Raw genomic sequence first — 14,729 nt, forward strand, 5'->3', positions numbered from 1 at the left:
AGCGCTAACATTGAATTAATAAAGGAGTTGAGTGGCATCCAACAGTGAGCAAATATGCTCATGAAAAAGTCCAAAAATCTAAATTGCAACGTTCTAGCTACTTAATACATCACATTGTTTAGGAATGGATATCACAATCTCCTCTTGATCCCGATAAAATAAAGCCAAAACTTTATTAAATGCAATAAGGACATTGTAAGGCTGAGTATTATTATTACCATGGACACAAACCCAATGTCTTGCCCTGATTTTGAACTCTGGGAACCTCTGGAACTGGTTTGTGTTAATAAATGTCTGCTAATAAGCCAGTGGCAAAGCAAAATAAATGTCCAGAAACCTCTGGTTTAGAAGGAAAATAAATTCAAGGCCTTGTGCAGAGTCACTGAGGGATGGGAACGCCCAAACTTTTATTTGAGAGAGATTAAAATTCCCTTTCCTTAACCAGCAACGCTGTCTGGAACAGACAGCAAAGAAATGACAAAAAAATGAGAAAAACCAGCTTTAATCTTTGGGGCTGTGACCACTCCCTGGAGAGCCTGTCCAGAGCTTTCCCATTAAAAAAAACCCAAAAACACCAAGGAGGGAAGCCACTGAAGGTGGTTTTTAATATTTTTATTATTACTTTGCATAAGTTATTTGAGGTATTTCCCTGAAGTCAGAGTTTTGTGGTAGAAGTGCCTCTGATGCTCCCCATTCCCAGCGAACATTTGTGCTTTTCCTTAGCGAAAATACCTCCCACATCCCCAACCTTTCAATAAAGCTCCTTTTCCCCTAGCGGAAACACCCCCCCACATCCCCAACCTTTCAATAAAGCTCCTTTTCCCCTTTTTCTCCCCATTTTTCACTTTAGGGATCACCGGGAGTGACTGAGGGGGGGATGAGGGCGGCTGACGCTCCGTGACTACCCCCTGGTGCCCCCCGCGGGTACTGCGGCACCCACGGCCGCCCTTCGCCACCTCACCCGGGGCAACCCCCGCTTCGGAGCACCGAGGGGACACCCCGGACCCGCCACGACCGATCCCAGCCCCGCCACGACCGATCCCAGCCCCGCCGATCCCACGGGAACCTCCCCAGCCCCGCCGGCCCCGCCGCCATCGCCGCTTCCCCCTCACGGCCTCCCACCGCCCCTCCCGCAGCCCTGAGCAACCGAACGCCGAGCGGCGGATTCCGCGCGGTTCCGCGCCGCGCCCATCGAGGTGTCGGCGGATCGACTGGCTGGGCCTGGGGGCGCGCGGCGCGGGCGTGGCGGGGGCGGGTGGGCGCCGCCATTTTGCAGGAAGAGGTGAGGGGGGCCGGGGGTTCCTTTTTCTTTTCCTCTTTTCCCGCTTCCTTCTCCCCTTTTCCCGTTCCCTTCTCCCTTTTTCCCGTTCCCTTCTCCATTCCCGGCAGCTGCCGCTGCCTGACACCGGCAGCGCCGCTCCTGGGACACGGGGGAGCGCGGGGAAGGCCGTGCGGGGCGGGCGAGGTGTGAGGAGGCTTCGGGGCTGGGGAGTCGAGCGCCTTCTTTTCCCTTTCCTCTTCCTTTTCCTTCCTTTTTCTTGTCCCCTTTCTGTTCTCTCCCCTCTTCTCTTCTCTTTTCCAGGGCTATCCGGGCCTGCCAGCGAGGGGAGAGCAGCGTCTGCCATGGCCAATGTGAGTGAGTGACGCCAGATCTTATGGAGATCACGGGAGCAGCGGAATTGAGGATTAAATCGAGTTGCAAACAGCTTTGGGTGGGAAAAGAACCTTAAAAACAATTTCATTCCAACCTCCTGCCGTGGGCAGGGACACCTTCCATTATCCCGAGTTGCTCCAAGGCCTTGGGGATTCAGAGACAGCCACAACTTCTGCTTCAGCACCCTCACAAGGAAAAAAATTCTTCCAAATATCCCAAATCCTTCAGTTTAAATATCCCAGGAATAATGTCACTGAGGATTAAATCCTTTTTTATTATTATTATTTTTTTCTCTGTGCTTTTTCTATTATCCCGGCCTCGGCCACAGAGGAATTCTGTCTTTCTGCAACGCTCAGCTGAGAATAAAACACCTTTTATTGATTTTATTTTTTATTGCCCTCGCCGTGAATAATTCCTTAATTCCCTCGGTGTCGTTTCTTGTGTAATGCCAGGTGTGTAAATATTTGCATGAGTGAGCTCAGTCACAGCTGTAATTAGTGACAACTCCTTGCTAATAAGGAAAAACGCTCTTCTCTGCTAATTACACCTCGGCTGTAATTGTTTACATCTGTTTATGTCATCGTGCAAAAATTAATTTCGGTAGTGATTTTACATAATAAAGAAAAAAGATTTGAGTGGGATCAGATTTTTGTTGTGTTGCAGGAACCTTTTAAAGCTGTTTTAGAAGGAGGCAGCTCCAGGCTTGAACTGTAAATAATTGATTTAAGTCATAAATTTAATGTGTCTTGAGTTTTTATAATTTGGTAGAAATTATTTTATATTTACACAGAGGTGCTGGCTGAGACACCTTCTACTGCCTTAGGTCCTGCTACTTTAAATACAATTTTTATATTAAACACCCAAATAGTGCCATTTATTCTCTTCTTTTAAAAGTAAACTACTTCTGAAAGTGCCTCTTTTGATGTAAAATTGCATAAAATTTGATAGAATCAAAGCTCCAGCTCTTGAGGGAAATCCTTTTCTGTTATTTTCTCAAAAAGAATTTATATTCCTCACCAGAAAAGTTGAATTTTGCAAAAAAACACCCACACTGTGCCAGGTGGGATTTGAATATTCCAGGGTGACAGGCGTGGAAATAATCATGGAGACAATCCCTATCCACAATTTAATTTAAATTGTGGGGTTTCAGTGCTGTTATTTTCAATTTAAATTTTAAAATTTATTTTGAATTTAAATTTTAAAATTTATTTTAAACTTAGATTTTAAAATTTATTCTAAATTTTTAATATTTTTATATATATTTTATATTTTTATATATATTTTATATATTTATAATTTTTATATTTTTCCTCACGCAAGAGGCCTTTAATTAACACTAAAACCACTTGTTTTTAAGGCTTTTTCTTTGCTTGAAATAGCAAAAAAATCTAAAAATAACAATCAAATACTTCTCCATCTTGACGTTCCAGCTGGTCATAATTAAAATTTTAATGTAATTATCTCTGCAGGATTTTTCTTGTGACTCACAGAGCTGTGTTTAAATGATTATTTTAATTTTTTTTCCCCTTTCCTCAGGTGCTCTGTAACAGAGCAAGATTGGTCACCTACCTCCCAGGCTTTTATTCCTTAGTCAAAAGAGTTGGGAATGCCAAGGCTTTTTCCACTGCAGGATCCTCTGGCTCAGATGAGCCTCACGTGGCTGCTGCACCTCCTGATTTATGTAAGAAAAACCAAATTTATTCCCTTGCAATCCCAATTTGGAAGTGTTTGTTTTTTTTTTGCTGATGTTTGTCATTAAATCCCGGTGCAGGGGAAGGGTTTTCCCATGGGTTTTCCTGCTTTGTTGTTTTGTTATTTCTGTTATTTTTGGGGTTTGCTGACTGCAAGCTTTGCAGGTCCCAGGACGGTGTGGCCGGATGAGGTGATGGGGCCCTTTGGACCCCAGGATCAGAGATTTCAGCTGCCTGGGAACATTGGCTTCGACTGCCACCTCCATGGCACAGCTTCCCAGAAGAAACCCCAGACTTCCAAGAGCCTCCCTGATATTTTAGCAGAGCCCTCAGCCAGCGAGAGGCACGAATTTGTCATGGCACAATACATCAACGAATTCCAGGTGAGAACAAACCCTCTCCTGGCTGGGAGAGAACTGAGCCGTCTTTTCTTCCTCAAAAAGGATTTTCTGTGCTGTTTGGAAATCTGAACTTTAGCTGGGTTGAGCAAGAGTTGCCACAGAAGGGTTTTTTTTTAGGAGAAAAGATTCCAGGCTGTTTTGAATCAGCATTTTAGGAGTGATTAATGGGAGAATCTCAGCCTTCAAACCTGCTTTTCACCGAGTAAAATCTAAATTTCCTGCATTATTTCCTTGAATGGATCTGGATTTGTAAAGTTTGGGCAATGTTCAGGTTCTAAAAACCCTGGAATTCACCCAGGAATCCCCCCAAGCTCACCATGAGAGGATTCTGGCAGTGATTGAAATTCACAATTTAAATTCACAGTTCTCAGTTGAGAATTGCAGCGTGATCCCAACATTCCCACAAATCCTCAGTGCTGCTGGCTCAGCTTTCCAGGTTCCTGTGGAGTGCTCAGATTTTGGGAGTCACTGAGAAAATCTCCATTGGAAAAGTGCTGGATCCTGGATTTTGGGAATCCCAAAGGGGTTGGGAAATAGCAGCTTCTGGCTGGTTCTGTTCTCAGCTTGGCCAAATCCTAAAAAACCCTAAAAAAAAAAAGGGGGTTTTCTTTTGCCCTAAAAAGCCACCAGAAAATTCTGCTTGAGTTCATTTAGTGCAACTTTTGGAATATCTGAAATTTATCAGTTAATGTTGTGTTAAGTAATTAAAACAATTATTTCAGATAATTAAGAAATTTTTTTGTATTTATATACAGAATATTTATTATCTGTATTTATACACAGATGTTTATATATATTACATATTTTATCTATATATAAAATATACATATTTTATATATATTTGTAAAAGTATATATTCTGTATTTCTATTTAATTTCTATTTTATATAATACTAATTCTGTATTTATATATACTACACTAGATATACTATACTATAATTATTATATTATATATAATACTATCCTGTTTATGTATATATATAAAATACTATTTCTATATTTAAATGTATTCTGCTTTAACATAATACAGTTCCAATAAAATATAAAACTTTGGTATTTCTGTACAATATAAATATTTCTGTGTGAATTTAAATCTAGTTTACTTTTAGTATCTTTTAAAACTGAATAACTTTTAATCTCTTCAATATTATTATTTTAATATTTAATATGAAAACTGTGAAGTTTCATTATAAATCATCTGAAACTGCTCAAGTGTTTGTGATCACCAAATCATATTTTGAATTACAAAGTTACTCCTGTTTGATATTAACTGAGAAAATTTGGATTTTCGTGGTTTTTAGGGTTCTGATGCTCCCCAGAAGCAGCAAATCAATAATGCTGAAACCTACTTTGAAAATGCCAAGGTGGAATGTGCAGTGCAAGCCTGTCCTGAGCTGCTGAGAAAAGGTTCATTTTTATTTACAGCCCAGAAATCCCAACTTTTATGAAATATAAAACCAGTGAAGGAAATGCTCTGTCACTGATACCACAGAATGTGGTTTGGAAAAGGTTAATTCAGAGTTAAAAATTAAAATAATTTAAAAAATCCCATTGAATAGAATGGAAGCTTTGCTGTTGACAGTATTGAATATTTCATTTAAAACAAAATTTGCAGTTGTTGCTTTAGTGCCAGGAAAATTCTGGAGTTAATTCCCCATCCAAAATCCAGTTGGAAATTGCTTTGAAAATTTCCTTTCCAATCCTTTGGAATTGCTGAATAAAACAACAAATGGGAATCACAAAACTTCCACCAGCACTGAATTAGTGCTTTGAATGGATTCAGGAAGGAAAAGACTGAAATTAAATGGGAATAAAACAGATTTAAAAAGGGAAATCTGCCCAAAATGTTGGTCTGGGTGAGAGGGGAAGCTGAGATGGAAGAACAGGACAGACTTTGCCGTTTTCCCATTTTTTAGACTTCGAGTCCCTGTTCCCAGAGGTGAATTCCAAGCGTCTGACTGTGCTCACTGTCACCCAAAAAACCAAAAACGACATGACTGTGTGGAGCCAGGAGGTGGAGGATGAGAGAGAAATGCTCTTAGAAAATGTGAGTTCTTCATCTTCTTCATCTGGTGATTTCCAGCTCTGTTCATAGATTATTTTAAAGCATTTTGGAGTTAATTCTTTCCTCTTACAAAAGAGAGATTTTTATTCTTTTTTGGTTGCTTTATGTGAAATGTTTGCTTAGAATTCTTAAATTCTAATTCAGAGTGGGGTGAGCCAAAAATCTGTTAAAATGTTACAGGAGATTAATAAAAACACTTGATTGCTGTCCTGATCCAACAACTGTTTTCTCACTTACTCCACCTTTAATCCAATGGATTTTGTGAGATTTCACTGCTGTTTTTATTTTCCTGTCATTTAATTAAGATTTCACTGCAGATTCTGTCTGAGCACTTTTCACTGGTCAAAAAAGTAAAAAATTACCAATTTCTCTGGTGTTTTTTTCCACTGTAATGGGTGCTTTTAATTCTTTTACCCTGGATTTCAGTTCTGTTATTTCATCTTCCCCTTGTCTTCTTCTTTTACCACTAGAGGGCTCTGAAAATCTCTTTATTTCCCATTTCCACAACTTTATCATTTCCCTACTGTTTTTATTTACCATTTCCTCACTGTTCACTGCTGCCATTCCCCCGTAGCACCTCCAAAAAAGAACATTTCTACCTATTATTTATGAAATATCCCCAAACCCAGCATTTAATCTGTAAATAAATCATATTTATGTCAGCAATTAATCTGGGAATGTCCTAAAATGCAAGTATGGGCTCTGTAAAGCAACCACAAAAGGAGGAATCAACATAAAATGACACACAAATTAAAATTCCCTTCATTTCAGTGCGTTCTTCTCTTCGAATTATTTCTGGGCTGTTGCTCTTTGGTGTTTTAATCTGTCTAATTATGTGTTAATTGGCATCTTTCTTCCTCAGGCACCTCTCTGTCAAATCTAATCCAGTCACTGGGGGGGGGTGTGAGGCTACAAACAGCAAATTCACAGGGAAATGTTGCTTTGCTTGGCAGAATTCACCTGAAAAATCCTCATTTCAGGGGCTCAAAAATCAGGTTATACAGCCAAATCGAAATATTTGGATTAACCCAGCTCAAATGTTTATTAACCTCACTCTGAGGGGTTGTTCCAACACCAAAAAGAGATCCTGGAGCAGAAATGTTGTGCCTAAAATTATGATATTTGGGATTTAAATTATAGTTTGGACATAATTAATCATTAAAACCATCAAATTTCTAAACAGAGAATTTACTGGGGTAAAAGTGCCTTATTTGGAATTAATACAGAATTTGCTGTAAAGGGTAAAATTCCCTTATTTGGAATTAATACAGAATTTGCTGTAAAGGGTAAAATTCCCTCATTTGGAATTAATACAGAATTTGCTGTAAAAGATAATTTTCCCTTATTTTGGTCCTTTAAGGGACTGAAGCTGAATAAATCAGATTTTTATAAATTCAGAACCTTGAACCTCTTAGGGCACTAATTGCAGAGAAAATCCAATTTTTAGAGCTGTAAATCAATCAAGGATTTTATTTATAACAGCTAAAGTTAGAAATAATTATTTCTGTGTAATAACCTCATTTGATACCTTTATTTTCCCAATTTTTTTCCTCTTTCAGTTCATCAATGGTGCCAAGGAAATCTGCTATGCAATTTCTTCTGAGGGCTACTGGGCTGATTTCATTGATCCATCCTCAGGACTGGCAGTAAGTTCTTGCTGTGTGGAATTTGGCTCAAATCCAACTTTTTCAGGAGGATTCCTTTAATAAATGAAGATTATAACCACGAGCTCAGCTCTCAGTGCAGGGCCAGCAATGTTAGGAAATGAAATTGGATTTTAGGGAACTGGAGAAGTTTTCTGCCCTCCCCAGGTAACTTGGGAACCCTGACACCTGTGCAGGTGAAGGCTTCAAAAAACCTCTTAGCACCTGTTAATGATGCCTTTGTCCCCCCAAAAAATGAACTTTTTGTTCCTGTGGAACAGCGGGAGCTTTCAGTGGGAGATGAATTTTAGTCTGAGCTCTGCTAAAACCATATCATAGTTCAAGGGGATCGTGGCAAAGCTGGGCTTAGTGGGGTTTTATTTTAAAACACTACAAAAAACAGGGATTTATTGTGTCAACAGAGGCAAACAGGGGATGTTTGTGAGGTAGAACAGGCAGTTCAGGGGTGGAAAAGCTTCCCAGAATTCCATGGATTGAAAGAATTAGGGATTGATGTAAGTGGGGTTTTGTCTTCAGACTCCAGCAGTAACACCCTGGCCAAGAATCAGGAGTGGATTTTAAGTCGGAAGCTTCCTCCTGAGATAAAGAACTGAAATCTCTGTTTGCAACTGAAATACCAATTGTATTTAAATATCTCTTTGCAACTGAAATACCAGTTGAATTTAAATATCTCTTTGCAACTGAAATACCAGTTGAATTTAAATCTGTTTGCAATTTCGTCACATTTTGGCTCTTCTAATCAACTTTCTTTAGGGACTTAATTGCAAAGGTAAATTGTTAATTTTTTGCTGTTTCCTAGGAAGTTTCTGTCCTTAGTCCATGTCCTGTTTGTGCTGTTTCCAGCAGGGTTCTGCCCTGAATTCCTGCAGAGGCAGCAGAGCCTTTCCAAAGGCGAGGCTGGGATTGGGCTCCAAATTCACTCCAGCACCACAGGAAAACCTTTCAAAATCAAACTCACCATAAAACTTCTCCACCAGCCTGGCTTTGCTTTCAAATACCCTCCAGGATTTTAAATCCTCACCTAGAAAATCCTCTTTTTATATTGTTTTGTTGTTGTTTTCCCTTAGTTTTTCGGGCCTTACACCAACAACCCCCTGCTGGAGACGGACGAGCGCTACCGGCATTTGGGATTTTCCGTGGATGATTTGGGATGCTGCAAAGTGATCAGGCACAACCTTTGGGGTACCCACGTGGTGGTGGGCAGCATTTTCACCAACGCTGAGCCTGACAGCCCCATCATGAGGAAACTCAGTGGTCACTGAGCCCTCCAGCTCCTTCAGGTGCTCTCTGTGGCCTCTGTGCTCTTTGACTTGGGTGATTCTCCCTCGGCATCATCGGGGATTCCTCGCTTCCCAGCCTTCTTAGAATAAAAAGTAGCTGTTATTTATCTGTAGTCTTTTGGGAATGTGTGTTCACCACATGTGGCTTGGAAAATATGGATTGACAGCTTTGGGAGCTGCAGGAATTCCCATTTCCTCTTTGAGTTTTCTGTATTCTCTTACCTCGACAGTTCTTTCAGTTTAGTATTCAGAATCCTCTGAAAATGCCACTGAAATTTCCAGCAAATCTGCCATTCCTGAAATTAGGAACTGGCAAAAAAAAAGAGTGGAGTGAGGCATAAAATTGTTCTCCCAGAGTAATTAATAAAATCTGGGCTAATCACTCACTGTTGGAAAATGAGAATGAGGTCAACTTTCAGTGGTCTCCAACTCATCCAGAGACTCCATAAAAAGTCCTTAATTACCCTGGAATTACTCATCTCTTACTGATTTTTGTCTTCATGGTGCTTGGGATTTATTTTCTCAGTGTTAGATAAATATATTTAATTAGTTTATATATCTAAATGTAATTTAAAGTTGCTTTTGTAACTTTCTTAGGTCATTAAATACAAAAAAAAAAAAAAAAAAGGAGAGAGCTAATAGGGCAGTGCTTGGATCTCATCATTGTTTTCCTGTACTGGATGCAATCCAGACTTGCCTCTGGAATTTGGAAATGCAAAGAGCAATTAGGATCAATTATTGCAATTAAATGTTTCATCAGGAATGTTCCTGGCTCTTCAGGTATCACAAAAACAATCAGATCGATGGGGGAACAACAAGGAAGAAATTCCTGGGCACCTGAAATACCTGGAATTTCAATGCCTGACACTTTGGCTCCAGGGATGAAGCAATAAAGCAGATTTGAATCTCACCCCAGGGAGTTTTGGAGCCATTTTTCATGGAACAGTGGGAATGTGCTGGATGAGGATCCAGGAATTTTAACTTTGCTGTCTTTTCCCAGTGTTCTCCAGCACCGTGGATCCCAAACCTGTCCCAGGCTCTGGTGTTCCCCCTCAGGCTCTAAGCCAGGCTCACCAAAGCTGTTCTGGATTTAGGAGCAGCTCCTTGATCCATGGCTTGGCTGGATCAGGAAAACTTCCCAAAGTTCTCCATTCCCAATCCCCTCCCCACAGCAGCAATTCCAACATTTTCCTGCTCCCCTGCAGTGTCGGCACCGCTCTGGATTTTCTCTGGACTTTGGGGCAGGATTGATCCCTTTGGAATGGAATTTGTGCTGTGATTCCAGAGCCCCATCCCTGATCTCTGCTATCCATAAAATTTCTGTTACTTCCAGGATTTTATTCCTATTATTTTTTTTGTTTCTCCTTCTCATCCAGAGGATTAAAGAAATTTTAATTGCAGTGTGTTGTGTCTGCTTGCAAAATCCAGAGGAGAGGGCTCTCACCAGACACTCGTGGGGAATTCTCTTGGATAAACATTGGAAAAATTGTGGAATGCTTCCCATCCACTGTAAATATCTTGAATATTTGATTTCTCTCCAGATAATTCCTGTGCTTTGGAAAGGCTGGGAGCTGTCAGGTTATTCCATTTGGAGTTCAGGTTCTGTAAGTTTTGTCCTGAAAATGGTTTTCCAATGTTTTTTTCTCCAGTGGTTTTTTTTTTCCTGAGGTAGAAATCTCACTGGAAATATTGGGAGTTTTGCCTTGACCTGGTTTCAAATATTAATGTTTAATGTCAGGTTTGGAGGGGAGCTCCAATTCCTGATCTTTTTCGAAATGGAATTTTCTTAATAATCCCCAAAAATAGCTGGAGATGTTCCAGTTGTGTTTTCCTCTCATTACAAGAGCCAGATTGCAGGAATGAACTTTATCCTATCCTAAAATTATCCTAAAATCAATTATCCTAATAATCAATAATTATTATCAAACAATAATTATCCTAAAAATCAAAGTTCTGGAATATGAAATAAAATTATGATAAAATAATATTTTATATATATTACTATAATATATATTATATAAGGAATATGATATATAATATTATTTTATTATAATTATTTTATAAAATAATAAAATCCAAACCAACTTCCAGCATTCCAGAATTATTCCTTTCTAGGGAAAGAACCAAGCTCAGGAGAAGAATTGTTGTAAGGCTTTGATTATCCTGAGGTGTTCAGTGGGATTTGGATCCTGGTTTTTTCCACCTGGAGACTCCTCTGGGATCACTTTTTTATCAGATCCCAGTGGAAGTTAAAGTAGCAAATCCCAAAAAAGTTTTCAGCCAGTGGAAAAGAGGATTTCAGAATTTTTTATGTATTTTATACTCCATATTTTTATATATTTATATAAAGGAGATTTTTAGATATGAGATTTCTATATATATAAATATATAAATTTCAACAGCTTCATGTTGGAGTGCTACACTTACAGCTAATTATCTCTGCTTAGCTAATTAACACCAGGGCACTGGGGTGAATATTCTGGGATTGATCTGGAGGATTCTATTCCAAATTTTCACTGGGAGTTCACTGGGTCTTATCCTGAAAAAAAACTGGATTTGAAACACCTTGAAGTAAAATATTAATTAAGATAGTGGAATGAAATTGCTGCAGCACAGATTTATGCAATAATCAATAATCAAAGATTTAATTAGGCATTCCCCAGGACCTGCAGAAATTCAATTTATTCCTCTTTTTTATTTTGGTTTCTTCCCTGATCTTTGCAAATGCAGAAATCCATCAAATTCCAGGAATATGGCAAAATCCAGGCTGGTGGTGAAGGGTGAGGAGGAGTGAGGGATGAGTGTGGAAAAGTGTGGAAAAGGAAATTCAGGAATGAGGGGAGAGAGTTCAGGAAAATTCATAATTTAGGGACAAAATCATGGATAAAATATTAATAATTCTTCACAGGAATCAAAGGAAATGCCATAAAAAATCCCCCAAATGGAGCTGCGTTCAGGGAATTTTATTTTAATTCCCCCTCTAAATAATGAATCATTCCTACATTTTCTTCCAGGGGTTATTTTGATACAAATTGTTTTATCCTGGACACAAATCTGAGAAATTCCCGTTCATTTTGGGATCCCTGGATTCTGTTTTCCCCTCTCTGCACTGGGAAAACTCCACATTTTTCTATAATTTTGTCACATTTTGCCTCCTCTTTATTTTTTTCCCCCTGGTGTTCCCTCTAATTCCAGGGTTGGGATTTTATCAGACGCCTCACAGTGAATATTTCACCCATTTATTTATACAAATGTACACAATTTACACCTGTTAAAAACAACATTTCAAAGCAATAAAAAGCCCTAAAAAATAAATAGGGTGCAGCTCAGCATTTTTGGGGGGTTTGGAACCCCAAACTGGTGCAGGGTGGGTTCAGACCCTTTAATTTCCCTTAATTCTCCTTTTTTTTTCCAGGGAGATGCCAGAGGAAGGACAGGCTTTGATTTTATTTTTTTGGGAATCTCCAGAGCCAGGTGGAATTTGCATAGAAAAAAAAGAGATTAAAACTCTTAAATGGGTGAGGAAAGGGCAGCAGAATTCCAGGTTTGGCTGGGGGTGAGAGCAAAAAATAAAAAAGTTGATTTTTTTATATTAAAAATAATTAAAAGCAGTAGTGAAGGTCAATTTTTATAAAGATGTGTATCTCTAATTTTATATATATATAATTATTATTTTAATAACTATATATATACTTATTATTTCTAATAATTATATATATATAATTATTATTTTTAATAGCCTCCCCTGTAAAAGTTTCCTTCCCTGGAAAAATCACCTGGAATTAAGTGGGGATCAACTGAACCTCCCTGGAAAATTCATTCCCCCAAGGCCACAAAAATCCATGAGCAGATTCCTGATTTTCCAGAATATCCCACATGGATTCAGTGACCTGGGGAGCTCTCCAGGTGTCCCAATTTCCCTGTAATTCCCAAAAAAAAATCACATTTTGAGCTTAAAAATACCAGAATTTGATAAAGCTCGAGTTACCTTGCAGCAGGAATAGGAGAAAAAAATGGCTCCTGAAAAAATAATTAATAATTCTTTTAAAAACAATTAATTATAAAAGAGTTTAAAGCAAGTCCATAAGTGCTTTTCTTACTGATTTTGCAAGACAAAGTTGATTCTTTTTTAAAAGTGATGTAAAACATTTTTTATATATATTTATATTTATTTATATATATATATTTGGATCATTTTTACATTACAGGCTCACTGACTTTGCAAACCCTCCCTTTTTCCTGGCAAAATCAGCTTTTATGGAATTTTTTTCCAGCACTTCCAAACCCTAATAATAAATATTGCATCCGTGATTTCCAAGGAAAACAAACACCACAGAATCCGGGAAATCAAAATCCCGGGAGATGTTCGGGATGGATTTTTCCTCTTTCAGATTGTGGGGTTTGGGGTTGAAATGGGAATAAAATAAAATGAAAATATTGGGAATATTCCCCCTAAAGCAGCGGGAATCAGATGAGAGCAGCTCTTCATCCTCCTCTTTCCTCCTGCTGAGGGATGTGGAGCTCCAATCCCGCTGGAAATGAGGAATTTTTGGGATTTCTCTGGTTCGTTTTGGGAATTCCAGAGGTTTTCCGCCTGTCCCGGGGAGCTGCTGCAGGAATTTCCTCTTTTCCAGGCGCTGCTTCCTCGCTGCCAATTCCTGCCCATCCCAGAGGAGCAGGAGATGCTGCAGCCCCCGGTTAGGTGTTAATTACCGCGTGTTAATGAGTGCGTTAATGAGCTGGGAAGTGCCATCGTTCCCCAAGGGGAAGCCAGCAGTGACATTTCCAATGTCGCCTCTTCCCCGAGATAAGCCCGGCTTTACCAGAGTTAGGCTGGGCTCGGTGGCTGCTCCGGTCTGGGTGGGATCCAGAACGATCCAGAACGATCCAGGATATTCCAGAATTATCCAGAATGTTCCCGTGATGAGCGCAGGGCTCTGGGAATTCTTTCCCGGAGTTCCTGCAGGAAACAGGAGGGAGGTGGGAATTTCACTCCCTCGGGGTTATCCCAGCGCCGGGAGGGAATCGCGGTGAGGCTGGCGGGGCTCAGCTGGGACAGCGGGGTGCTGGCACTGTCACTGTCACTGTCCTGGCACTGTCACCATCCCCGTTCCTGTCACCGTCTTGTCCCTGTCCTGTCACCATTCCTGTCCTGTCACCATCCCTGTCACTGTCCTGTCCCTGTGACCATCCCTGTCCCTGTCCTGTCCCTGTGACCATCCCCATTCCTGTCACCGTCGCGTCCCTGTCCTGTCACCATTCCCGTCCCTGTCTTGTCACTGTCCCTGGCACAATCCCTGTCGCTGTCCCTGTCGCTGTCCTTGTCCCTGTTGCTGTCACTGTCCCGCGGCTGTCCCTCTCCCTGTCCCTCTCGCTGTCCCTGTTGCTGTCCCTGTCGCATCCCTGTCCCTGTCTCATTGCTGTCCCTGATCCGTGTCCCTGTCGCTGTCACTGTCCCATCCCTGTCACTGTCCCTGTCCCATCGCTGTCCCTGTCCCGTCGCTGTCCCTCTCGCTGTCCCACCGCTGTCACTGTCTCTGTCTCTGTCCCTGTCCCGTCACTGTCCCATCGCTGTCACTGTAGCTGTCACCGTCCCGCGGCTGTCACTGTGTCTGTCGCTGTCCCACCGCTGTCCCATCGCTGTCACTGTCCCTGTCCCGTCACTGTCCCTGTCGCTGTCCCACCGCAGTCCCTGTCGCTGTCACCGTCCCGCGGCTGTCGCTGCCCCTGTCCCATCGCTGTCACCGTCCCGCGGCGGTGGCTGTCCCTGTCGCTGTCGCTGTCACCGTCCCACGGCGGTGGCTGTCCCTGTCGCTGTCGCTGTCACCGTCCCACGGCGGTGGCTGTCCTTGTCCCTGTCGCTGTCGCTGTCACTGTCCCACGGCGGTGGCTGTCCCTGTCGCTGTCACACGGCGGTGGCTGTCCCTGTCCCTGTCGCTGTCACCGTCCCGCGGCGGTGGCTGTCCCTGTCGCTG

At 41.1% G+C, this 14,729-nt stretch overlaps 1 protein-coding gene across 1 annotated transcript; it reads left to right on the plus strand.

The window, feature by feature from the left end:
• Nucleotides 1–1,238: 1,238 nt before the first annotated feature.
• On the plus strand, nucleotides 1,239–10,154 carry MMADHC (metabolism of cobalamin associated D). The gene is made up of 8 exons (XM_058840109.1): nucleotides 1,239–1,282; nucleotides 1,583–1,632; nucleotides 3,191–3,335; nucleotides 3,511–3,728; nucleotides 5,047–5,152; nucleotides 5,662–5,792; nucleotides 7,370–7,456; nucleotides 8,542–10,154. The coding sequence occupies exons 2-8, from the start codon at nucleotides 1,624–1,626 to the stop codon at nucleotides 8,734–8,736; spliced, it is 891 nt and encodes a 296-aa protein (XP_058696092.1). The 5' UTR covers nucleotides 1,239–1,282; nucleotides 1,583–1,623; the 3' UTR covers nucleotides 8,737–10,154.
• The last annotated feature ends 4,575 nt before the right edge of the window (nucleotides 10,155–14,729 follow it).

This window comes from Poecile atricapillus, chromosome 5, assembly GCF_030490865.1.
Source record: "Poecile atricapillus isolate bPoeAtr1 chromosome 5, bPoeAtr1.hap1, whole genome shotgun sequence".
In the NCBI taxonomy this organism is placed as follows: domain Eukaryota; kingdom Metazoa; phylum Chordata; class Aves; order Passeriformes; family Paridae; genus Poecile; species Poecile atricapillus.

What these genes read in the sequence shown, in the direction of transcription:
- MMADHC (XM_058840109.1), top strand. An exon ending in AATACATCAACGAATTCCAG is followed by an intron (nt 3,729 to 5,046) that starts GTGAGAACAAAC and finishes CGTGGTTTTTAG; the next exon opens with GGTTCTGATGCTCCCCAGAA. An exon ending in GAGAAATGCTCTTAGAAAAT is followed by an intron (nt 5,793 to 7,369) that starts GTGAGTTCTTCA and finishes TTCCTCTTTCAG; the next exon opens with TTCATCAATGGTGCCAAGGA.